At 42.7% G+C, this 26,089-nt stretch overlaps 1 protein-coding gene across 1 annotated transcript in view; it reads right to left on the bottom strand.

Moving 5' to 3' along the window:
- Positions 1 to 1,844: 1,844 nt before the first annotated feature.
- The window catches only part of LOC124606727 (protein yellow-like), a 33,430-nt gene continuing 9,185 nt past the window's right edge, over positions 1,845 to 26,089 (bottom strand). The window contains exons 3-6 of the mRNA XM_047138759.1: positions 24,872 to 25,071; positions 23,234 to 23,413; positions 10,472 to 10,789; positions 1,845 to 2,317 (exon numbers count right to left, since the gene is read on the bottom strand). Of these exons, the coding sequence (XP_046994715.1) occupies positions 1,997 to 2,317; positions 10,472 to 10,789; positions 23,234 to 23,413; positions 24,872 to 25,071 (1,019 nt within the window). The 3' untranslated portion in view covers positions 1,845 to 1,996. The remainder of the gene's footprint in view (positions 2,318 to 10,471; positions 10,790 to 23,233; positions 23,414 to 24,871; positions 25,072 to 26,089) is intronic.

Below are 26,089 nucleotides of genomic sequence, written 5' to 3'. Positions count from 1 at the left end.
TATGTCATTCAGAAAAATGTTTTCACACATCTTCACGTCTGTTTCCAGTTTTCCTTTTTTTCATTGCGTTATTGCGTCGCTCAAATTATGAATGTTCAGATTTTTCTAAATGAAGTGGAGGTGACGAAAGTCATGGGGTACTTCTGAATACCGTATCGAACATTCTTTTTCCCGGTATAGAGAAGCAAATCGAAGTGGTATGGACTCAAAAATCCAAAAATCCCCTGCAGAAATATTGAGCCATGTTGCCTCTATAGCAGTCCCTAATTGCGAAGCTGTTGCCGGTGAAGTGTATGATGGGACTCATGTCGAGCGATGTGGGTGGCCAAACCATTCGTTCTACTCGTCCAGGATGTTCTTCAGTGATCTGCAAACCTACTCCAAACAACTGTGGCCCGGTTACATGGTGCTTTGTTACCCATAAAAATTCCATCGTTGTTTTAGGAACCCGAAGTTCATGAATGACAGCAAATGGTCCTCAAGTAGCAAAACATAACCACTGTAAGTAAAAGCCGGCCGAAATGGCCGTGCGGTTAAAGGCGCTGCAGTCTGGAACCGCAAGACCGCTACGGTCGCAGGTTCGAATCCTGCCTCGGGCATGGGTGTTTGTAATGTCCTTAGGTTAGTTAGGTTTAACTAGTTCTAAGTTCTAGGGGACTAATGACCTCCGCAGTTGAGTCCCATAGTGCTCAGAGCCATTTGAACCATTTTTTTGTAAGTAAAACATCGCTTCAGTTTTACCACAGCACCCAGTCCATTTCATGTAAACACATCCCACAGCATTATGGAGCCACCACAAGCTTGCACTGTGCCTTGTTGACAAATTGAGTCTATGGCTTCGTGCGGTCTGCACTGTATTTGAACCCTAACATCAGCTACTACCAACTGAAACTGGGATTCATCTGACCCAGCCACGGTTTTCCAGTTGTGTAGTTTCCAGCCGATATAAGGTTACGAGCCCAGGAGAGGGGCTGCAGGCGATGTCGTGCACCTAACGATCCCGAAATGGAATATCTCGTGCGTCAAGCACCAACTATAATTCCGTATTCAAAGTCTGTTAGTTCCCGTTACGCGTCTATAATCACATCGAAAAATTTTCACAAGAAAAGAACAAATGACAGCTCCGGCAATGCAGTGTCCTTTCATACACCGTTCACGCGGTACTACCGTCATCTGTATGTGTGCATATCGCTATCCGATGATTTTTGTAACCTCGGTGTACATGCATGTACTGAAACAGAGGATAGAGACGATGTTGGGAGAACACTTGGCTTTTATACAGAAATTATAGAAAATGAAGTAGCGTGTGCTCTGCTGACTTTATAACAGTTCATAATTGCGAAACTGTTGCCTGTGCGGGATTTTGTTCCCGAAGTAAGCTTTCAATTGACGGGTCGTGAGTCGTGCTTCTGTAGCTCAGATGCTAGAGCACTTGCCCGCGAAAGGCAAAGGTCCGGAATTTGAGTCTCGGTCCGGTACACAGTTTTAATCTGACAGGGAGTTGCGTATCAGCACACACTCCACTGCGAGTGAAAATCTTATTCTGGAAACATCCCCCAGGCTGTGGCTAGGCCATGTCTCCGCAATATCCTTTCTTTCAGGAGTGGCAGTTCTGCAAGGTTCGCAGAAGAGCTTCTGTAAAGTTTGGATAGTAGGAGACGAGGTACTGGCAAAATTGAAACTGTGAGGACGGGTCGAGAGTCGTGCTTGGGTAGCTCAGATGGTACAGAACTTGCCCGCGAAAGGCCAAGGTCCCGAGTTCGAGTCTCGGTCCGGGACACAGTTTTAATCTGCCAGGAAGTTTCATATCAGCGCACACTCGCTGCAGAGTGAAAATCTCATTGTGGAAGCTTTCTATTGCTTGATACTTTTTATTTACTTCATTTTCGGTATCCTGCACATAAAAATGTGTGAAAGCACAAATTGTCCATGCTTTGGTTCTCGTTGAATCACCAAATCCAGAGGGAGTCACAGCTGAACAACATAATACCTTTATCTAACACGTAATTCCACTCAGATTGATGTACAGAAGTCGGTAGTTGTAGTCGGAATAGTCGATAGTCTTCGAGAGGTATTTGGTGAAGCGATTGGTACCTAGATATAGTCGCATACTAGTGGGATCCACCTTCATGTGGCTGAAGTACTGCAGCCTCTCGCTGTCTCGCGCGATCATCCGGAAGTTGTGCGGGTGGTGCGGCTTGCTGGTGTTCCAGCAGTAGACGGCCAGCGCGTCCTGCTGGGGGAAGAACAGCAGCTGGCCGCTGGAGTCCGCCGCCAGGGGACCGCTGGGGCCGGCCAGGCGCCCGGGCAGCGCCACCTAGAGAGAACCAGGGAAACGGAGTACAGCAGTAAACTGCAGAGTTAGCTACGTTTTGCAAGTTACCAAGAAAAAAATCTAAGATTTTAAAGAAGAAAGAAAACAATAAAAGGCTGTTGGATGGAGGAAAGGACAAAAGAGGGAGAGCTAGTAAGATTCAGAAAAGTGAATGGAAATGATGGTGTCCCATACTCCGAGGAGCGTAGGGGACGATGCGGGAGATCCGCACCGCTGTACTAGGTAAACTCCTAGTGAAGGTGGTTTGCCATTGCCTTCCTCCGACCGTAATAGGGATGAATGATGATGACGTCACAACAACACCCAGTCATCTCAGGGCAGGAAAAACCCATAACCCACTGGGAATCAAACCCGGGACCCCCTGCGCGGGAAGCGAGAGCGCTACCGCAAGACCACGAGCTGCGGACGTCAATGGAAAAGATAAGGAAATGAAAACAGTGGACCACTTTGTGTGATGCCCCAGATCGCCTCAATCGAAATAACGACATATTGTAATACAGTATAAACAATGGAACAGAACGAAAGCTCCTAGAAGCTACACACGACAAACCTGCTATCTGTATGTGTTCTATCTCTTTGTGCTTTCGCATATTTCGTCACTACGAAATATTTGGAATGCATATGTTACATTCGTTGCGTGTTTACAACTCGGAGTCAAGGACGAGATTGAGAATTTTACGCCCGCATCTCGTGGTCGTGCGGTAGCGTTCTCGCTTCCCGCGCCCGGGTTCCCGGGTTCGATTCCCGGCGGGGTCAGAGATTTTCTCTGCCTCGTGATGGCTGGGTGTTGTGTGCTGTCCTTAGGTTAGTTAGGTTTAAGTAGTTCTAAGTTCTAGGGGACCGATGACCGTAGCAGTTAAGTCCCGTAGTGCTCAGAGCCATTTGAACCATTTGAGAATTTTACATTTGAAAATAATTTGTGGTCTCAATAATTTTCTTTTTTTTCAGTTGTATATGTTCTGCTTGCCGATGATCTGAATTCCTATCTCCTAAACACTCAGAAAAATGGTTCAAATGGCTCTGAGCGCTATGGGAGTTAATATCTGAGGTCATCAGTCCCCTAGAACTAAGAACTACTTAATCCGAACTAACCTAAGGACATCACACACATCCATGCCCGAGGCAGGATTCGAACCTGCGACCGTAGCGGTCACGCGGTTCCAAACTGACGCGCAATAACCTTGCGTTCGATGATGTGGGGCGGCGGCGGGGTGAGTCGACTGCTGTAAGCCTGTTGTGGGGTTGTGTACCACTGCAGGCTAGACTGGGTACGAAGCCTCTCCGTCCTTTCTAGGTCCCCAGTTCCATACAGTAGAATACAATACAAACTTGTCTACCATTTTGTGTAACATTACTGTTTTCCAGCTTATTTACGACTAAACTGCGTACAAGTTTACAAGTGCTGTGCTGTTGATTTGCACGTACATTCTTTATTTCCTGCAAGGAAGACGAATCTGATTACTAGGAAGTCATCAGGTGGCTCCGTTGTATCGCATTTCCGTTGTCACTTGAGAAAACGTGCTATGAAACAACGACAGACCCACTCGTTCCTATTTGCTATTGAGAGACGTACAGTACAATACGACAAAGTAGTGCCGGTACAGTTTCACAGAACTCACTGACATGCACCTTGGCCGGCCGCGGTGGCCTAGCGGTTCTAGGCGCTTCAGTCCCGAACCGCACGACTGTTACGATCGCAGGTTCGAATCCTGCCTCGGGCATGGATGTGTGTGATGTCCTTAGGTTAGTGAGGTTTAAGTAGTTCTAGAGGACTGATGACCTCAGTAGTTAAGTCCCATAGTGCTCAGAACCATTTGAATCATTTTTGAACCACCTCGGCCGGCCATTCTGCCAATTAATAGCAGTTTGTCTTTCACATGGTGTCTTCTGATATTTAGTCCTGAATTTTCTCTGAAATGTAGTAGTGGATCTGGATTCATGAAAGCATAAACAACACTGCGCACACTGTGCATCACAATAAGACACCATGATTCAACTGTGCATACCACCTAATGGGAACTTCGGAAACTAACAGTCTTGGGCGGGAATAAGACTCTAAGATATACTGTATTTAGATCTGTATGAAACATTTCTGTAAGTCGTTTGTCCTTTTCACAATTACATGTTACTTTTCTGTAACTAATTTATGAACAGAATGTATTAATATTTATCGTTCTGTCGTCGGTGAGGTCATTAGAGGCGTAGCGCAAGCCTGGTTTGGGAAGGAGTGGGAAACGAAAGCTGCGAATCGCTTGTTTACTTTATTTCACTCCTTTTGACAGTGGTGTAGGATTCGACACGATACGCGCAACAGAACGGGGAAGTCTAATATAGTCGATGTCCACACGTAGCATCATATGTTCCTCAGTTTTTTGTGTACATTGTTAGGTACAAGTATGAGCTTTCTCTTTAATCTACTGCGTGCTCATTCTAATGTATTCATCAACTGTCGTCGTTTCCCTGTTATCCACAAACCTTTTTACAGTTACTCTACCCTCAGAAGAATATCAGTCATACGAGTCGTACAATGAAACTTCATGATAACAACCACCTAACTGAAACTTTACAAACGTATACGTGCTAAACGTTGGTGCTGCATGCTGCCATTCAGAAGAGAAACAGAGATAGGCAAAGAAAGGTCGATAGCTTGACCAGCAACTAGTTTGACGTCTACTCCGTCACTGTTTTTATGTCTGTAAGAGTATTGCTTCGTGGCGATTGATGGATGCGATACATAGGTACTATAGTCGTATCTTTAGAGCGAAACGGTTTCCTTAAATTCGCAGCGCAAACACTTTTCATCCGTGACAAAAGTTCACGTGGTCGAGGTTGGTTACTACAATCCTTTGTAGTCTCTGTAGAATGATGCGCTGGCTGAAAGGATGTGTCTGAAAGGAGAATGTCGTTCACTGACAAAGAGTGGTTGTCACAAGGGAGAATAATAGTTTCCGCTTCTAGGGCTTTTATCTATGGTAAAAAGTTATTACAGACTGGTGAAGGAAAGGGCTCAAATGAAACTAAAGGAGATATTCAGAGGTGTACGACAGTCGATTTGTAGGTTTCTGGCGGAAGAGATAAACATAAACACCAGTTTCCTTGCAATTAATTGTAAACTTTATGATGAACAATATATTTCAATAAAGAAGAGAGCAATAGAAGCTGTATGGCGGTGAATTTACGGTTCATATTGTTGGTCAGTACTAACGAAGCCAACGTACTGAGAAACATAAAAATAACTGCAATGACACAAAACAGTATTATAATAGGTGAAGCTTATGAATCTACCATGAAATAATTACAGTGTGAGACCTTTGATCTGATGGAGTTTCATTTAAAGTTCTTAAGTGAGTGATGTTCTTTACAGATTCCATCATTGCCGTCCTTGTTCCTCTCTTTCCAAATCCAAACTGTGAAATTAGATTTTTTTCTTTCACGCGCTACATCTGAATGTTATTCTAGAGCTGGTAAGATTCCATTTTTGCCTACACGCTTCCGCTTTTCCGATTATTTAGTGTTTATGCAGCAAGTAGCCTGTGTCCTCCTCAACGGTCCGTAACAGGTTGTTTCTCTGTATTCAGGTGTAAAAATATTAAATAATATTAGAAACCATCGGACTATCTCCTAATATTGAATATGAAGAAATTTATTGGTTGAGAACGTCATGAGCCTGTTGAACCGATTATAACGGTCGTAGTTATGTCTTAAGCACAAGACCTTCAATGTTGTTATACTCTCACAGAAAAAATGTAGGTCAAAGTACATTGATCCAGTGGTGGTATACGTCGAAAAACAAATTACTTTTTTCGTTATAGAACGCAGTCTTTGGACAGAGCAATTTCCAAGACATCTCAGGATAGATTTCTTGCAATGTAAAGTGGGACGCGGCGACAAAGCAGTTCGAAGGAATTACGTATTTTTTCAGATAAAGAAACGACCAGAGACGTTTAAAGGTCTATCTGCCGATTTACAAGATACCTTTGCTCTGACTCACGGGGTAGTAGTCTCGTGTGAAGCAGCAAATACGCTGGATTAAAACTCTGGCCCCAATTAACGGACGAAAGAATCTGCCTCAGGCTTCCACTACAGCCACACTTTTATTTATGAATTTATTTCCATTTTCAATATATGTAACGGTAACGGTGAAAACGACAAAACACATTCCAGTTATTTTTAGATTACCTAATCGATTATATCATGTGCTCGTACTGGTTGGAAAACTGCTCTGGCCCAAAGTGTCTGTTGAGTTCTGGCGGTGTACCTCAGTCATGACAGTGAGGCAGTCATGCCGATCCAACAGCAAACGCGTAATACTGAAGTCACAAGTGCCAACTATGCCAAGTTAGTGATTGTACACTGCATGTGTCCCTAAATTCCGCATTGACAATATTTACGTCAACATAGTACTCAAATACCACATTCTCATTCGCAGCATCATCAACTACATTCTTTAAATTACTTCGTGGGACACAGAAACGCATACAAGACACCAGTGCGAGCAACTTTAGAGTGTTGTTTCAGTGTTTAGAGTCCTTACCATGCAGGCATGACAACGGACTTGAAGCGAATTCAGAGACATGTTACTCGGTAGCAGGACGATGTATTCCATACGAAAGTGTAACGGAAATGCCCAAGGAATTTAAAACGGAATGCAGTTTGTGTATAATAAATACATAATAAATATAGAGATCATATGTTTGAAGAAGACAGTGAAAGTATTATATGCCACAATCGTTTATCTCAAATAGGAATCATGAAAATAAGATAAATCAGGGAACGTGTAGAGGTCTACGGACAGCCATTTCTCCCTCGCTCGATAAGCGAATTGAATAGAAAATAATACCACAGAAGCGCCGCAGAAACTGGTATAGGTATTCGTATTCAAATACGGAGATGTGTAAACGGGCAGAGTATTCCCCCTAATTTGATAAAACTATATCATAACAGCAAATTAACGTCAATAGTGGGTTACGGCTCGGAAGTCTGGGCGCACAGACTCACGAGGGCGGTGCCCGCATGTCAATGAGAAGGGTGTAGAGGAATATGACATTAAGGTCAGTGGATGCCTACAGAACATCTCCAGATGGGGCCCTGTTAATGATAATGTGGCTCTGCCCTCTGGACAGTAGGATTAGAGAGCAAGCAGCATGGTTCTGGTCCAAGAAGGGACCATTCAAAAAACAGAGGACAGTCTGGGTGTTCGGGTTGGGCACAAGGGTACGATTAAGAGAAGAGGTGAGGAGCTGTGGCAGGAATCGTGGGACATTGATGACACAGGCCTTAGAACATTTCAACTTTTGCCAGACGTGAAAGAAAGGTTATGAATCAAGTACTTTGAGCCAACTGGGAGATTGTTCCACTTTCTCACTGGTCATGGGCGCTATCCGACATATCTATGTCGGTTTGGGAGGAGGGCTACGCCTGCGTGTGACTGTGGCGCATCAGAGGGTACTCCCGACCATGTGGTTTACGAGTGCCCCCTTTTCAGTGATGTAGCTGCCGCTTTACGACTTCAACTACCAAACAATGACACGTACTTCCTACTGAGACGTGAGGAGACATTTCGTACTCTGAACAAAGCAAACGTGGTATCACGGAAAGTAATATCAGAATATCTGAGGGACGATCGTGAATAGCAACAAATAAACAAATGTGTCCCAGTACCGTGATCCAGTACAGCCTGTGCGAGGATAGGTCGACTTACAACACAGTTGGAATCCACCACGTGCAGGACTAGGAGGTTGGGGCACAACAAACAGGCACCGGACTTGACATTGGACAGGATCTTAGTTAGTAGGACTTGAAAATAGGAAACAAAAATAGGAACCTGCAGCGATTCAAGACATCCGTGGCCTGCCAAGTGTCAGGGGCACGCTCGTCGGGGTTAGCTCTGTGAGCAAGGCAGTGCAGTGGGTTCATACAAACCACTGACACACCTGTGACGCTGCAGGCGGTAGAGGTTAGTCATAAGTAGCAATTAGAACTAAGTAGAGTACTAATAGAATAGAAATTGCCTATTGTAACGCACTATACTGTACTATAGCTCACCTGTAATTACTGTAATTAACTGCTAACAATAATGATGTTGGCCAGCCGGTATGGCCGAGCGTTTCTAGGCGCTTCAGTCTGGAACCGCGTGACCGCTACGGTCGCAGGTTCGAATCCTGCCTCGGGCATGGATGTGTGTGATGTCTTTAGGTTAGTTAGGTTTAAGTAGTTCTAAGTTCTAGGGGTCTGATGTCCTCAGATGGTACGTCCCATAGTGCTCAGAGCCATTCGAACAATTTTTTGAGTAATGATGTTGTAACACTTAAGGACCCACTAATCATGTGAGGTGGTAGGTTACATATGTATAATATAAAGATAAAGAATAGAGATTTTAAAAAAGCTGGCAGAACACAGCTCTGCGGTCGGCAACGCCGATTTAAGGCAACACGTATGTGGCGCAGTTTTTAGTTCTGTTACTCCTGCTACAATGACAGGTTATCAAGATTTAAGTGAGTCTGAAGGTGATGTTGTAATTGGCACTCGAGCGATGGGGCACAGCATCTCCGAGGTAGCGATGGAGTGGGAATTTTCTCGTACGAACATTTCACGAATGTACAGTGAATATCAGATATCTTGTAAAACATCAAACCTCTGACATCGCTGCGGCTGGAAAAAGATCCTGCAAGAACAGGACCAACGACGACTGAAGATAATCGTTCAACGTGACAAAAGTGCAACCCTTCCGCGAATTGATGAATATTTAAATTCAGGGCCATCAACAAGTGTCAGCGTGCGAACCACTGAACGAAACATCATCGATATGGGCTCTCAGGGCCGAAGGCCCGCTCGTGTACCCTTGATGACTCCACGACTCAAAGCTTTACGCCTTTCCTGCGGCCGTCAACACCGACATTGGACTGTTGATGACTGGAAGTATGTTGCATGGTCGGACGAGTCCCGTTTCAAACTGTATCGAGTGGATGGGCGTATATGGGTACGGAGACAACCTCATGAATCCACGGGCCCTGCATGTCAGCAGGGGACTGTTCAAACAGGTGGAGGCTCTATAATGGAGTGGGGCGGGTGTAGTTGGAGTGATGTCGACCACTGATACGCTTAGATATGGCTCTGACAGGTGAGACGTATGTAAGCATCCTGTCTGATCACCTGCATCCATTCTGTCGATTGTGAATTCCGACGGACTTGGGCAATTACAGCAGGACCATTCGACACTCCACACTTCCAGAAGTGTTACAGAGTGGCTTCAGGAACCCTCTTGTGAGTTTAAACAATTCCGCTGGCCACCAAGCTCCCCAGACTTTAACATTATTGAGCAACGTGCTGTTCAGAAGAGATCTCCACCCTCTTGTGCTGTTACGGGTTTATGGACAGCCCTGCAGGATTCATGGTGTCAATTCCCTCCAGCACTACTTCAGACACTAGTCGAGTCCATGCCACGTCGTGTTGCGCAATTTCTGCGTGCTCGTCGGCGCTCTACGCGATATTAGGCAGGTGTACCAATTTTTGCGGCTGTTCAGTGTATTTGCTTTCCGTCATGCACTATAGAGCGGCGTGCGGTCTCTGTGTACATGTTTGCCCCCCTTGTTGCGAAACAGTATTTGTTTGATAATTTATTTTACTGTCCTTCTGGCCAATAAGTAACGTCTGGTGGTCAAAATAGAGGGGATACGTAGTACATAGATGTACATGTGCACACGCTACTTGACAGAGCAGCAGCAGGGACGTTAGTTGCATGTTTTAGGTCCTGACATACTGTTTGTGTGAAAAGAAATGTCGTGTGGCTAAGGCCCCCGCTGGGTAGACATTGGCATGTTGCAAGTTCTGTTGTTTGATGCCACTTCGGCGACTTGCGTGTCGATGAGGATAATATGATGATGACAACACAACACCCAGTCCCCGAAAGGATGAGCTCTTATACTCAGCCGGAAATCAAACCAAGACCTCTCGCATAGCATTGTGCCAGGCTGACCACTCAACTGTGGAGGCGAACCACTGGTCCCATCAAGACCGTAATAGTATGAAAGAAAAAGCATTTATTGCATATTTCTTTCCACTTTGATGTAAGATTTCACCCAACAGATTCTGAGTATTGTTATACTTCTAATGATTCTCTAATATATATAAAGGTACCTGTGTCATGGTGTCGAGAATGTCACCGTCATTCGCGTTCTGGATGGCCTCCTTCTTCACGGCAACTTGAATGTTCGTCGCGTGACCTTGCATGTACAGTTTCCCATCGCATCTGTCATCTCCTGATATCCCGTACAGACCATACGGAAGGTAAGTAGAAGGACCACCCGCCTTGGTGAAAAAGTAGCCCGGTTTGGGGTAGAAATACTGACTCTGCAGGTGTTTGGAGACCCCAGTGGTGAGGTCGGTCACCGTCAGCTGGAAGCCTACGGTGTCGGCGATGTAGGCCACTAATCTGCCATCTGCACACTGCTCCACCTGTGTACAAAGCCACGTGTCAGTACATTCTGTAACTCAGTCGCTCCAATTATGCGTTGTTAATAAAAAAACTAACTGAAAAAGTTCAATAACTTTTCGATGGTTATGAGCCATTGTCATAGAACATGTTTTTAAAGAATAAATCGCCATTTGACTGAGTATTACTATATTCGTCTTCTTTTCTGTTAACTTACGTGACATGTTAATGGTCTGAGAACTTTTACTGTTATACATGATAATGGCACAAATGCCGAAATGTAGACCGTACAGAAGATAAGTACGGTAATACACAGTCAAATGACGCTTTAGTCTTTCAAAAAGAAAGTTCAGTAGCTTTTAACCTCAGACATAAATAAACCAAACTCAGATTCTAAGAGAAGAATTCAACGACAGTGAAGGCGGAGATAGAGATCATCGGAAAGGCAGAGCTGGCGGAAGAAATAATCCTGCTTTTAGGGGTAGTGTAGAAGCGAAGGGAAGAGCTACGCATCTCAGAAAGAAAGAAAAAACAGGTGCAACTCACGAAAAACGACAGTGTGTAAACTCTGTTCTGCGTGGATCGCATTTTAACTTTTTGTGTAACGTTTTGCCTGAGGGGACCATGGCAGCATTTACCGAAACGAGCGCGAGAAGGCGCTTAAAAACAGTACTAAAGCTGGCCTGAGCGACGGTCTTTAAGGGGACGTGCTCGTGAAAAATTTGAAAAACAATTTCTTGGTCTATAGAAAAGAGCATTTCATGCTGATTTCAAACATGTATAGTTTTTAATTTTCCATTCTTTCTAAAATTAAGGTTGAAGGTAATGTTGCATAGGGGCCACGCCCATCTGTCAGTTTGAAGTGTGGCAGAATACGTGATGTTTTCTTCCATTTTTTCCATCGTTAGTTACGGATCGTTAACACAGGTGTATTCTAGAAGGCACTGACTCACGGAACCAAAGTACAGGCATATCTAGAAGACTATGGTTAGAATGTAAACAAAGAGCTGAGAGTATATGATTTCGGAATTTCACACGCGTGTGGTTTTGTAGTTATTGGGTGTTGCTTTGTTTCTGTGTGTGTGGTTCCTGTGGTACAAATGCCGAGAGTAAAGAAATTTAGCCCCAAACGAAAGTTCCGCGGCAACCAGTTCGAAACACTGCCGAGTAATACACATCAGTTGCTTCAAAAGTCGCCTGCGGCAACTGTGTCTACAGGCAGTACTTCTAGACGTAAGCCTTCGCTTTCTGAATGTAATAAGAAGAAGCCTAATAGTATTATGAGCAACAATAACGACGGAAATGTTATTGTGAAGCTAAATATGTTGTCAAGACTTTTGAAGAGTGCTGTGAAATGTAGGTACTGCAATTTTCAGATAGTATTGACGTTTCTGAGCACATTTCAGCAAGAAAGGGTCTTTCAAGTCGGTTAGTGATTGCCTGTAACTCGTGTAATATGCACAATGATACTATGACAGAAGGAGAGCTGCGCAGACTTTTTGTGCAGTGATGGATTTGCCTCCACCTCCACTGAGGTTTGACAGATACAATAAAATAATACATAATTGTTTTGTGGTTTAAGTGAACATTCAATGAAATGAGGATCAGAAGAAGCAGTACCCTTGTCTGAGAATACAGGCATTGTAGCAGCATTTGATGGATCTTGACAGAAGAGAGGTCATACTCCTCTGAATGGGATTATAACTGCCACATTTATTGAAACTCGTAAGGTACTAGATTATGAATGTCTAACAAAGCACTGAAGAGTTGTTCAAGTAAATTTATTGGCACCCATGTTTGTGTAAAGAACTTTGATTGCCCAAGTGGAAACATGGTAATGACAGGAGTTCTAAACATTTTCGGAAGATCAGAGGTCAGTTGTCGTGTGAGGTATGTAGGCTATCTTGTGGATGGAGACTATAAAGGACACACTGCTGTTGTTAATGACAGACCATATGGGGACACTCTGATAGAAAAGCTTGAATGTGTTGGGCATCTACAAAAAAGAATGGGAGCTCAGCTGAGAAAATTATGTAAAGACTTCAATGGAAAAAAAAACTGTCAGACGGGAGAAATTTAGGAGATTTGGAGAACATGAGGTGAGCTGTTTGGGCAACATGGTTCCACAGAGTGTCAGCAGATGAAACCCCACGGCATGGTTTGTATCCAAAAGGGAAAGATTCATGGTGCAACTACTGGTTGAGCAATGCTACCGTCATACAGTATACCCACAAGCATTCCTTACCACTAGCTGTAATGAAGGCAATTAGGTCTATATGTAGGGATCTGGCAAATAAAAATCTACTTAGGAAATGTATGCATGGTCTCTTTCAGAATGCAAATGAAAGCTTCAGCAACTGTATATGGGGGAGAATACCCAAAAATGTATTTGTTGAGCTGACAGTGCTGAAGACTGATGTAATGAATGCAGTAATAACAATTTCAAGGATCAATGTTATGAAGAAATTGAACATCCAGAGGGGAAGGAGTATGGCTTCAGCTCTAACTGCTTTTGATAAGAGGCAGGTAACCAAAGCAGAGACAGCTGCAAAAGCTGCTACCAAGGAGTCAAGAATAAGGAAAAGGATGAAGAGAAAGAGTATAAGGAAACAGGAGGACAAATGGAGTATGCTGGATTGTTCTAAACGAGCATAGTGATAAGTTAATAAATCTGTAAATCTTTTGCGATTTACCGAAAACTTTAATTTTCATCATTCAGGTACACTTTCCTCCTAAATCATTAAAGTCGAACTCACAAATATTGGTACAGATATTTAGAATGACCTCCTCTACCTTCCTTGCCTACTATTTCCTGAAAAATTTATAACATGATGATGATGTCGGTGATATTTGAGCTACATTTTTAAATATTTTGTTTGCAGTAGAATAAATTACTTGTCTCTTGCACAGTTGAGCATCAGGGAAGGAAACTGGATTCATGAAACGCTTAGGTGAATGTTGTCTGTACTCTGACTGTTTTCCCTAGCTGTGCAGTCAGTGGTTCCAAAGGAAGTGATACTCCTGTGAAATAGTGTTCCGTTTTTATGCTATTACTGGGTCAACATCTTTGCTTCCGCCGTTTTTTCTCGAAGTTAGAGACTTTGTTGTGAAAAACTTACAAAACAATTTACGATTCAAAGTACAGGCCATCGTTGGCCACTGGTTTCTCGTAGATTTTGGGCACATACGAATCCCGCTGTGTATAAACAGGGCATCTTTTGAGGGGAGCCATCAATCGATCCAATTTTGCACTTCTTTATGTGACTGCAAGTGCTTTGCAGCTAGGTCGTGTGTCATAGATCGAGAAAAGTGGCAGCCAGAGGGAGGAATATCTGGAGAATACAGCAACTTCCCATTTCAAAGTTTCCAAGTATGTTTTGACGGGGTTTCGACGTGGGGTCGTGCACTGTCATGCTGCAAAATCATTTTTTCATGTCTATCGCTGTAGTGCGGCCGTTTGTCTTTCGGTGCTCGGCTCAAACACATCAATTGCTTTCGATAACGATCTTCTGTGATTATTCCCGTCGGTTGCAGTGGCATCGAAAGCTTTCTCTCTTTCACAACCACGCCGGTCTTCAGCGTCAAAATCAGCATTCTTGAAGCATGGAAACCATTTTCTGCGAAGTTCTGTCACTAACAGGCGTTTCATAATACGTTTTACCCGGTTCTTTATGAGCCTCAGGCGCAGATTTATTCATATCAAAGCGGAAAGTTATAACATCCGCAGATGACGAGAACTGGTCTCATAAGTATACGTATTCAGTCGAGAATAACTTTATGATGCAATCAAAAATCGATTGATATTTTGATGGCGTTATGTTCTCAAATGCCTAAGCATACTTCATGACACTTAAGACCTACGACTTGCACCAATACTTGCCACTACTCCCGTCTATTGCAAAACGGCGGATGCAAAGTTTTTGACCTAATATAAATATTGTTGTTAGTGCCAAAATATAATGAATATCTCAATGATTTTTTGGAAATGCTTTGACTAATGACCCTAACTGCGTGTAAGTATTTTGAGATATCTGCCATTTATAGATCAGTTGCACTATAAGGTTGAAGATAATGCAAAAAATGCAGTCTATTCAGGGGCGTGTTCCCTTAAACTTCCGCATGGATTCGATCCGGTTACGGCACGCCTCCCTATCCCGCGAGTCAGCTCGCTGCGTGCTACGCTATACGGTCGAGTCAGCAAAAAGTTTTTCTAATATAGTGAATTTTAACAATGCCCTTTTCTTTATAAATGCTTTCCTTGCTGTATCAAGAGCTCACATGGAAATCCAGTTCTAAGAAAAGAATGGTAAGCTGAGGGCTGGAAAGAATATTTAGACTCTACAAGTGAAATGTTGTAGAAATGTAAGAGGAAGAAGCTGACGATGAGATAGAGGATATAAAACTATGAGAGAAACTGGACTGAACACTGAAGGTCTCAGTCGAAACAAGAAGAGGAAATTCCCTCAGGACTTTTTTTACCCTTGGGAGAGTCAGCCATAGCAGAACTAGTCCACCAGCTGTGCAAGATACATGAGATGGGCGAAATACATTCAGACTTCATGAAGAATGTAATAATTCCAATTGCAAAGAAAATAACTGCTGGAAGGTATGGACATTAGTAAACTGTAATAACTCATGGCTGCAATATACTGAGTCTAATTATTTACGGAAATTTCGAAAAATTGGTAGACGTTGACACCGAGGAAGATCATTTTCCGTCTCGAAGAAACCTTGGAACACTCGAGGCAATACTAACCCCACAATTTCTCTTAGAAGATGAGTTAAGAGAAATTAATCCATGTTTATAGTATTTGTAGACTTAGAAAAAGATTTCAGTACTGGTCACTGCAATACACTCTTTGAAATTCTGAAGGTAGCGTGGATAAAGTATAGCGTCGAAAGATCATACACAGTTTGTGCAGAAACCAGACTACAGTTGTAAAGAGTGGAAGGGAAGCAGTAGTCGAGTAGGGAGTGAGACAGAGATATGGCTTGTCCCCTATGTTATTCAGTCGGTACATTTACAAGTAGCAAAGGAGACCAGGCGAATGTTGAGAGCGAATTAAAGTTCACGGAGAATAAATAAAAACTCTGTTGTTTGCCGATAACACTGAAATTCTGTCTGAGACAGCAAAGGACTTGGGCGATCTGTAGTATGGAATGGATTATGACTTGAAATATTATGAGTATCAACAAAATTTAGTACAAAGGTAATTGGGCATGCAGTAGCCAAGAGGTAGATAATGGTGAGAGGCTGGATTAGCTAATAAATTTATTATACTTTAAAACACATATATTACAGATATAATTTTCTAGAGGATACAAAGGATATCAGTAACACTGTTAATAGATCACATCCGCGATACACTTAAACAAGCAAGTATTACAGACGAAATTTGAACCGCAACTTCACATTCAACCTTGAAACGCTCAAATAATTTTAAACTCCAGAAAATTACTGCGAGAGACAACATTTACAAATGACCGAAGTAAAACTGCACAACATCAACACAGTTAAAAACCAATTAAAGGCTTACAGAGCATCCTATTAAATGAATTACTTTTTGCGACACTTAAGGAATTGAATTACACACATCTTTAAGGTTGCACTTTGTCTCAAGAACCACAGTAACCACAGACTCATACATCACACCCAGAAGCAGCGGGAGTAGCTAGTGGCACCGCGTTACGTGTATCTGTGACATGGGACCAGTAAGCCTTGACGTACGTAACGCTCATCAGCTATCGGTACAAGCTCTAGGATTTGCGAGTGTAGTTATCAAGTTCCCTGGAACACCTGAAGGAAATTTGAGCACAGGCTCAGATCAAATGACACACACAACACGTTCAAAATTCCACAAAGTAACTACATTTAACTACTTGGTCCTTAGAAACTATCGTGCTGATTAAGAAACCGAATCGAAACAACCATTTAAATGTATCAACGGCTCCGACAAATGTCTTAAACAATTAGGTAATTATTTAACGACTATGAGAATTTTTCACCAAACTTGTCCTTGCGCAGCAGACTTTAATTACTTTACAAGCACCAGGACAAATTTTATCACATCCCGGGTAATTACATTAAACTCTTCCTTAAAAAACAAAAAAAAAAAAAAAAAAGACTTTCACGGTGGTACACGATGAGAGAGCGACAAGGTTAGTAGGTTTCCCCGTAACAATAACAAATTCTCTAAGAAATTTATCAGAGCTCACCATTAAACGAAGGAAACTGCATAACAAGCGGAGAAATCTACTGATATCCAGAGGATGTCCACGCTCCGGAAGAGAATTCCCCATCGCACAGCTGCATCGCAACAGCCATGGCTCCTCCCAGGGGATGCAGTAGAAATTTCCGTCCGTTGTGGGCAAGGCAAAGAAGCCTCTCGCGGCGCGCTTCAAAACACCACGGCAGTACGGGCGTGCTCCATCCGTTCGGCACTCGAGTCCGTAACAAGTGCACAACTACCCCTCCGAGTGCAGCAGAGCTCACGCCCTCAAAACGAACGCAATGGAACCTTATTTAACTCTCGACTAGTCGCTCACCAAGCGAGCACTCCAGAGCATCTGGTCCCCTCCATCATACTCTCTAGTCGCATCCAAAGAGCTGACCACTATCGATGAACATTGATTAGCAGAACATTATAACCACCTACCAATTAGCCCCTATTTGCACCTTTGGCACGAATAACAGCTGCGACGCGTCGTGTGATGAAAGCAAAGAGGCCTTCGTAGGTCGGTGGAGGGAATTTGCACGAAACCTGTACACACATGTCACCTAACTCCCGTAACTCCCTGGGAGGTGTTCGATGAGATCTGATGCCAAGTTCAATCACTTCCAAGATGTGTTTGATCGGATTCAGAGCTGACGAATTTGGAAGCAAACACATCAAATACAACGAACCACTCCATCCCGCTCATGGCCTTCTGACGTGGTCAAAAACGCCACTGCCGTCGGGAAACATGAATGTTATGAATGGTGTATGTGATTTGCAACCACTGTACGATACTCCTTGGCTGTCAAGGTGCATTGCACAAGCTTCACCAAAACCATGGATGCCAACGTTAATGTTCCTAAGAGCATAATGGAGCCTCTTCCAGCTTGTCTCCGTCCCCCATTTCAGGTGTCAAGGAGCTATTCCCCTCGAAGGCGGCGGATTCGCACCCTACCATCGGCGTGATGAAAGTATCCGGATTCATCAGACCATGCAACACTCTGCCACTACGCTAAAGTCCAGTGCCGATGCTCAAGTGACAATTTCAGTCTTTGTTGCCGATGTTGTGGTGTTAACATTGTTACATGCGTGGGTCGTCGGCTGCAGAGTTTCATCGCTAGAAATGTCGGTTGCACTGTGCGTTCATACATATTTGTACTCTGTCCAGCATTAAAGTCTGATCATAGTTCCACCACAGTTCGCCGCCGGTCCTGTTTTACCAGTAGTCTGCCCACCCTACAACGTCCGACATCTGTAATGAGGGGTAACCACCCAACTCCACCACGTCTGGGCGTGATTTCATTTTGGTTTCGTCAGTTGTTGAAGACACTCATCACAGCACTCCTCGAACAACCGATAAGTCAACCAGTTTGCGATATGCACGTGCAGAGATTCCTGGCCATCACAATCTGCCCTCAATCAGAGTCCGATAGATCGCGCGCCTTCCCCATTCTACATCCGGACAGTACGTTCACTGAAACTACATACACCGTGCGTGTGTCTGACTAGCAGTCATTCCTCACCTGGTGACGCTGCTATCGTCTGGACGGATTTATATCGATAGTAGGTTGGTGGTCATAATGTTCTGGCTGATCAGTGCATGAGGCAAAGAGGATTTTCAAGCAAAGGAAAATCAAATTGTCGCGTCACACCTCAGTAAAAAATGGTTCAAATGGCTGTGAGCACTATGGGACTTAACATCTATGGTCATCAGTCCCCTAGAACTTAGAACTACTTAAACCTAACTAACCTAAGGACATCACACACATCCATGCCCGAGGCAGGATTCGAACCTGCGACCGTAGCAGTCGCGCGGCTCCGGACTGAGCGTCTAGAACCGCTAGACCACCACGGCTGGCACACCTCAGTAATGGAATGTAGCCGACATAGATCACACGGCACTATGGGAGTCATATACGGCAATAAGTCTCTAAATGGGACAGACAAGTTTTGATATTTGGGCAACAAAATAAATGTGTGTGTGTTTTTTTTTTTTTTTTTTTTTTTTTTTGCAACCTACGTCCTCAATTATTTGATTGACGTATTCCAATCTCTGTCTTCCTCTACAGTAATAAATGATAGTTACCGATATGAGGCGGATATAAAATGCTTACCCTTCTACACATTTAGTTCCGTCTGAGCTCTTGGTATAAATGATAGTTACCGATATGAGGCGGATATAAAATGCTTTCCTTTCTACAACATTTAGTTCCGTCTGAGCCCTCGGTATAGTTGCGTCTCTTTTCTACGAACGTCTCTTTAATCATCGTATAGGCGGTGCCTATATTTTGCCCCGTTATACGTGACTCTACTGTTTTGCTTTTATCTTCTAGTTATTAGAGTTTAGCCATCTTTCGACCACTTTTCATACTTCTTTACTCCCTTTCGTTTGCTTCATGTGCTGCATTTTTATATTTTCTGTTTTCGTCAATTAAATTCAGTATTTGCTGTGTTATCCATGGGCGTCTTTTAGACCTTCTTTTCGTGTATTTTATCCTATGCTCCATTCACTATTTCGTCTCTGATTTCAGTGGTCAAATATCATTTTGAAATACAATTCCTATCTACATGATCTGCAGGCTGCAGATTATCTGATTAAGTTAGAATAATATTAAATTTGTTTTTCAAGTACACTCCCATTAGTGGTAGTGTCCCTCTTAGAGATTCTAGTATGAACATAGAAAATTTTCATTTTCATTTCCACTTCCTAATATGAAATGTATACGCCGTTACTTGAAAAGCGCCAGCAGCCAATAGCACAGACAGAAAGTCTATGTTCCGGCTGCTGACTCAGTTCACAAAGGTCTCAAAATAATTAGAAACAGCTCAGCATCTGTGGGGCTCACTGCTGAAGTCATCTTTAAATGTTCACTATCTGTACTGTAGAACTGATCACTATTATTACTGCATCCGTCCCCACCCACTCTTAACATGATCCTCCACAAAATTCTTGCACAATAAACTTACTTCTTCTACCACATGAACCTTGTTAGGAGAAGTTCATAATTTTGTGTTTGTTACATAATTAGGCTTGCAAAAATTTCTCTGAAGGAACTCGTTTCCTATTGAAAAGCTGTTGAGCATTAGCCAGACCTGTATCTACTTGAGACTCCTATATATCTACTTGAGACAACAGACTCAAATTATAACTTTCGCTATTACCAAAACTATCAGATACGATTCTCCTCTGTAATCCCGGTTCCCTTCTAATATTTTGCACGGCTCTTTAAAATCGATCTCCACCTCTTCAATGCTCAGAAATTCCCCCTTTCACTGTACAGTTCATTGTTAAGGATTTCTTTTTTTCTCCTGTGTTGCTGTTGTCCTGTCTCGTGCACGAACTCTAGAACAGATTTATTCTTTCTGACTCACGCCACTAAATCCAAGGCAGCCATGGTTGTGCCAGATGGCTTCCATACACCTCGTAACATCCACATCTCGTCTCTCAATTCTTTCCCACAGAGAGATCCCACACCCTTTTCCATACAACATCTTGTCCAACACTTCCCACATATCATTCCCCGTCATTAGTCACCAGAAACCAGCATGATATGATATTCAAAGTCAGGAATACTCACATCACATCACCACCATTGTCTCATAAGGATCACTTGTAATACTTTCATTAAATTGTTATATTGAAATGGTAAATTACGTAATACAATAATCGATACTGGCCCATAACTGTTGTTGTGGTCTTCACTCCAGAGACTGGTTTGATGCAGCTCTCCGTGCCACCCTCAGAATTTGAAAGAGAGTATTCCAGCCAACATTGTCAAAAGCTTTCTCCAAGTCTAAAAATGCTAGAAACGTAGGTTTACCTTTCTTTAACCTATCTTCTAAGATAAGGCGTTCGGCCAGTAATGCCTTGCATGTTCTATTATTTCTATGGGAATCCAGACTAATCTTTCCCGTGGTCGCCATCTAACAGTTTCCCAATCGTAGGTAAAGAATTCGTGTTTGTATTTTGTAGCCGTGACTTATTAAACAGATAGTTCGGTAATTTTCACAACTGACAACACCTGCTTTGTTTGGAATTGGATTTATTATTTTCTTGTTGGAGTCTGAAGGTATTTCACAAGTCTCATACATATTGCTCACCAGATGGAAACGTTTTGTCGTGGCTGGCTCTCCCATGGGTATCAGTAACACTACTGGAATGTTGTCTACTCCTGGGGCATTGGTTCAGCTTAGGTCTTTCAGTGCTCTGTCAGACTCTTCAAGCAATATCACATCTCCCACTTCATCTTCATCTACGACCTCTTCCATTTTCATAATATTGCCCTCCAGTACATCGCCCTTGTATAGACCCTCTACATACTCCTTCCACCTTTCTGCTTTCCATTCTTTGCTTAGAACTAGTTTACCATCTAAACTATTGATATTCATAAAAGTGGTTCTCTGTTCTCCGGAGAGGTCTATTTAATATTCCTGTAGTCATTATCTATCTTACCCCTAGTGATATATGCCTCTATATCCTTATATTTGTCCTCAGCCATTTTGCACTTCCTGTCGATCTCATTTTTGAGACGTTTGTACTCCTTTTTGCCTGTTTCATGTACTGCATTTTTATATTTTCCCCTTTCATCAATTAAATTCTATATCTCTTCTATTTCCCAAGGATTTCTACTACCCTCGTCTTTTTACCTACTTGAGCCTCTGCTGCCTTCACTATTTCATCTCTCAAAGCTACCCATTCTTCTTCTACTTAATTTCTTTCCTCCGTATTTGTCAATCGTTCCCTAATGCTCTCCCTGAAACACTCTACAAACTCTGGTTCTTTCAATTTATCCAGGTCCCATCTCCTTAAATTCCCACCTTTTTGCAGTTTTTTTCAGTTTTAATCTACAGTACATAACTGATTTTGGTCAGAGTCTACATCTGCACCTGGAAATGCCTTACAATTTAAAACCTGGTCCCTAAATCTCTGTCTTATCATTATATAATCTATCTGAAACCTTCCAGTATCTCCAGTCCTCTTCCACGTGTATAACCGTCTTTCATGATTCTGAAACCGAGTGTTAGCTATGATTAAGTTAAGCTTTTGCAAAATTCTACCAGGCGGCTTCCTGTTTCACACTTAAAGACCATTCCATATTCACCTACTACCTTTCCTTATCTTCCTTTTCCTACAATCGAATTCCAGTCCTCCATGACTATTAAATTTTCGACTCTCTTCAATATCTGAATAATTTCTTTTATCCTTATATTTCTTCAATCTTTTCGACGTCTTCGGAGCTAGTTCACATATAAACTTGTACTACTGTGGTAGGTGTGGGCTTCGTGTCTATCTTGGTTACGCTAATGCGTTCACTATGCTGTTCGTAGTTGCTTATCCGCGTTCCTATTTTTTATTCATTATTAAACCTACTCCTGCATTACTCTTATTTGATTTTTTACTTATAACCCTGTATTCACCTAACTAGAACTCTTGTTCCTCCTGCCAATGAACTTCACTAATTCCCTCTTATCTTACTTAAACCTATCCGTTTCCCATTTTAAATTTTCTAACCTACCTGCCCGATTAAGGGATCTGATATTCCACGTTCCGATACGTAGAACAGAAGTTTTGTTTCTCCTGATAACGACGCCCTCATGAGTAGCCCCACCCTGATATCCGAATGGGGGGCTATTTTACCTCCGGAATATTTAACCCAAGAGGGCGCCATCGTCATTTAACCGTACAGTAAAGCTGCATGCCCTCGGAAAAAATTAAGGCTGTAGTTTCCTCTTGCTTACAGCCGTTCGCAGTACTAGCACATCATGGCCATTTTGGTTGATGTTACATGGCGAGATCAGTCGATCATGCAGATTGTTGCCCCTGCAACTACTGAAAAGGCTGGTGCGCCTCTTCAAGAACCACACGTTTGTCTGGCCTCTCAACAGATACCCCTCCGTTGTGGTTCCACTTTCGTTACGGCTATCTGTATCGCTGAGGCAAGCAAGCCTCCCCACCAGCGGAGAGGGTAGATAACTATTAAGTAAAAAATAGTGTAAATACAGTTATTAATTTATAGGAAAAGTAAAAGGCAGTCATGTTTGGAAAGAGAAGTTTTTGACGATAGGAATTTCAAGCGATATTAAAAAAAGGACTCAACCTGACAAGATTCTGATAAGCCGATCTCCTTAACTAAAGTTACTGGTACCTAGGGAAAATGGCTTAATTTGGACTCGTGAAAATGCAGCGTGTGCTCTTGAACAACTTATTATATCGATAAAAATAACGGATTACCATTTATCTTTGAAACTCACCCGAATTAAGGTGTAAATAGTGTTGCAGGCAGCATTCTCTATTATTGTCACGTTTTTGACCTTGTCGGTTTGCAAGTCGAAGCTGACAATTTTAGGGGGACACACCGCTTTCGGGTTCTTGATTATGTCCAAAACGCCACTGTCCATGGCAAAGAGCGTATCTTCATCTGCCGAAGTTTTCTGAAACAAAATCGTCTACATTAGAGGATTCACCCATTTCCATTCCACCTGCTCCTCGACGCTAGAATGACTCCTCTTTTGTCTCCATCACACGACTTCACAACATATTGCTGTCTCTGCTCGTTTTGATGCAATCAGTGATTTCTTCCTAAGACATCAGATACCTCATAACATTATGCCGTAATACCATAAAGGGTGCAAAATTGCTGACTCAGTTACTTAAAATTATTTATATGCTTCCAACACGAGACATTATGCAAATAACAGAAGTTACTGAATATAGTTGTTGGATAATCTCTTTAACACGTTTCATCCAGTTCAGGATTCCATCTGTATGCACACCACAATAATTCTACTGAATTCACTGAGTCATTAAAATGTTGTATATTTTAACTTGCGATGTTATTCTACTTACAGCACAGAACTGAATCCAGAGTTCGTTTACAGAGAACCACTTATTAATTCTACGAAAGATATTAATTGTAACACTTGGTCTCATCTGCAAAAACTACCAAATCTGTGTAAAGTAGTAGATTATTCATATACAGGGTATTCGAGAAATGTTGCGATAAACTTCAAGCAGCTGTATTCAGTCTCTTGAGGCACAAATGGAAGATAGTAGCCCATGTCTGGAAACGCCGTACAACGATACTATGTGGTGTCGCAGTTATAGTTGCTGGCGTCTGCCACAAGGCCACACGTTCGGCAGCAAATGTGATTTTGTATGCTGACGGAACTTTGGCAAACGTCTCGCAGTGTCGTTTGTTATTCAGTGATCTCCACTGATTGGCACGATCGACAATGGAGAAGATGGAGCCATCTGCAGTGTAGACAGGCCTAGTCTCCTATTATTGTGTTGCCCTGCTGCCTTGGTGAATGTCTGTTTTGGAAACGGCTTTCCAGCTGCAGTTTATTTTTGTCTTTTGTATATGGAGAAACTGTTGAGATTTTCCAGATGGTTCCACGTGATCGTGCCAATAAGTTGCGATCACTGAATAACAAACAACATTGAAAGACGTAGCGCCCATGGTCCGTTAGCATACAAAGTCACGTTGGCCGCCAAAGGAGTAGCCTAATGGCAGGTGCCGGGGCCTGTAAGTTCTAAGCTGTGTAGCGCCGTTGGATGACGTTTCCACAATCTGGTTCCTGTTCTCGAGATCTTCCTCAAGGTAACTTCTACAACCTCTAAAAGTCTTTCTCAGTATTTCTGGCATACACTGTATGTAAATAATAGGGATGGACCCAGTTTGTAAGGCTACTGGACACATTTCGCGATATCTCCCCAGTCACTAAATTTTCTCTCTATTCCACTGAATTATTCACCACCTCCTCTCACATCCATATCGATAAACTTTATTCAAATTAGCTGTTAGTAACACCATTAATTCGACAGTCAGGTGGCTTCGCTACAGCACTGCAAATGTTAGGCAGTTGGAAAGGCTAGCGCCCGCGTCTCACCGTGGTAGTGAAGACGGACACCAGCTGCGTGTTACAGTCTGTGATGGTGTCCTCTGTTGTGCGATGCACGTCCAGGCTGGGATACGGCTTCAGCGACGAGCTGCCTGCATCTTGGAATGGGAAAGTGCTGAGAGAGACCGGGATGCCTCGCGCCACCTGTGGCGTCGTCACAAATATGCGGTTGCGAGCTGCTCTGTCCACTGCAGTAAGTAGAGGAAGTGTTGTTAGTACTATCCGCTTGACGAGTCAACAGAGGGCTCGTTTTATAGTTAAAGAAAAGCCAATGAGCTGCAATCTACTGCATGATCCATGCATGACACACACTCGCTGTACCAACTCGTATCTCAGTCTCTTCGTGTTATTAACATTACCATATAGACCTGTTACAGATGTATCATATGGACACATTTGAGGTTTTTAGCTTTTCTCTATTAGCTTTACCTTACTTCCAAGATGGGAAACCCTACTAATGGTCGTTGTGATGCTTTGAAAAGATTCCATGAAGACATTGAAGAGCTGCAAACATACATGTACGCTATAACCTCGAGATAGTTTGTAGGAGACTTTGGAAGAAAAGTGTTTTTACTGCCATGGGCTGACAAAAAATTTTGCGACTGATGTTGAAAATGATCCTCTTTACTCCTTTCTGAAATAAAAACCACAAAAATAACGTAGTAAGTATGAATAAATTGCTACAATCAGGTCAAAATTTTGAAGGACCAACTCAGTGGCTGTGAAGACACACAAACTGTTGGAAAATTATAGCTAATTAATTATTTTGCTCGAAGATGGTACTTAATGTTGATAGTATTGTAATGTTGTGGCACCGCGCGGGATTAGCCGAGCGGTCTCAGGCGCTGCAGTCATGGACTGTGCGGCTGCTCCCGGCGGAGGTTCGAGTCCTCCCTCGGGGATGGGTGTGTGTGTTTGTCCTTAGGATAATTTAGGTTAAGTAATGTGTAAGCCTAGGGACTGATGACCTTAGCAGTTAAGTTCCATAATATTTCACACACATTTGAACATTTTTTTTTTTGAACATTTAATGTTGTGGCAACCCTACAACGCAGTGCAGTTGATGTGATGTAGCATAACAAAGCTAATGGATGGGAGCGGTCTAGTTAGCCTAGAAAATGGCGTCTGTAAATTACGAGAATTCCAAAAAGAGAGATGTCATTAAGTTTGTTTTAGCAGAAAACCAGAGCATGGAGGATATTCATA

This window comes from Schistocerca americana, chromosome 3 (assembly GCF_021461395.2).
Source record: "Schistocerca americana isolate TAMUIC-IGC-003095 chromosome 3, iqSchAmer2.1, whole genome shotgun sequence".
Taxonomy (NCBI): domain Eukaryota; kingdom Metazoa; phylum Arthropoda; class Insecta; order Orthoptera; family Acrididae; genus Schistocerca; species Schistocerca americana.
This window is presented reverse-complemented; position numbering and strand designations above follow the sequence as displayed.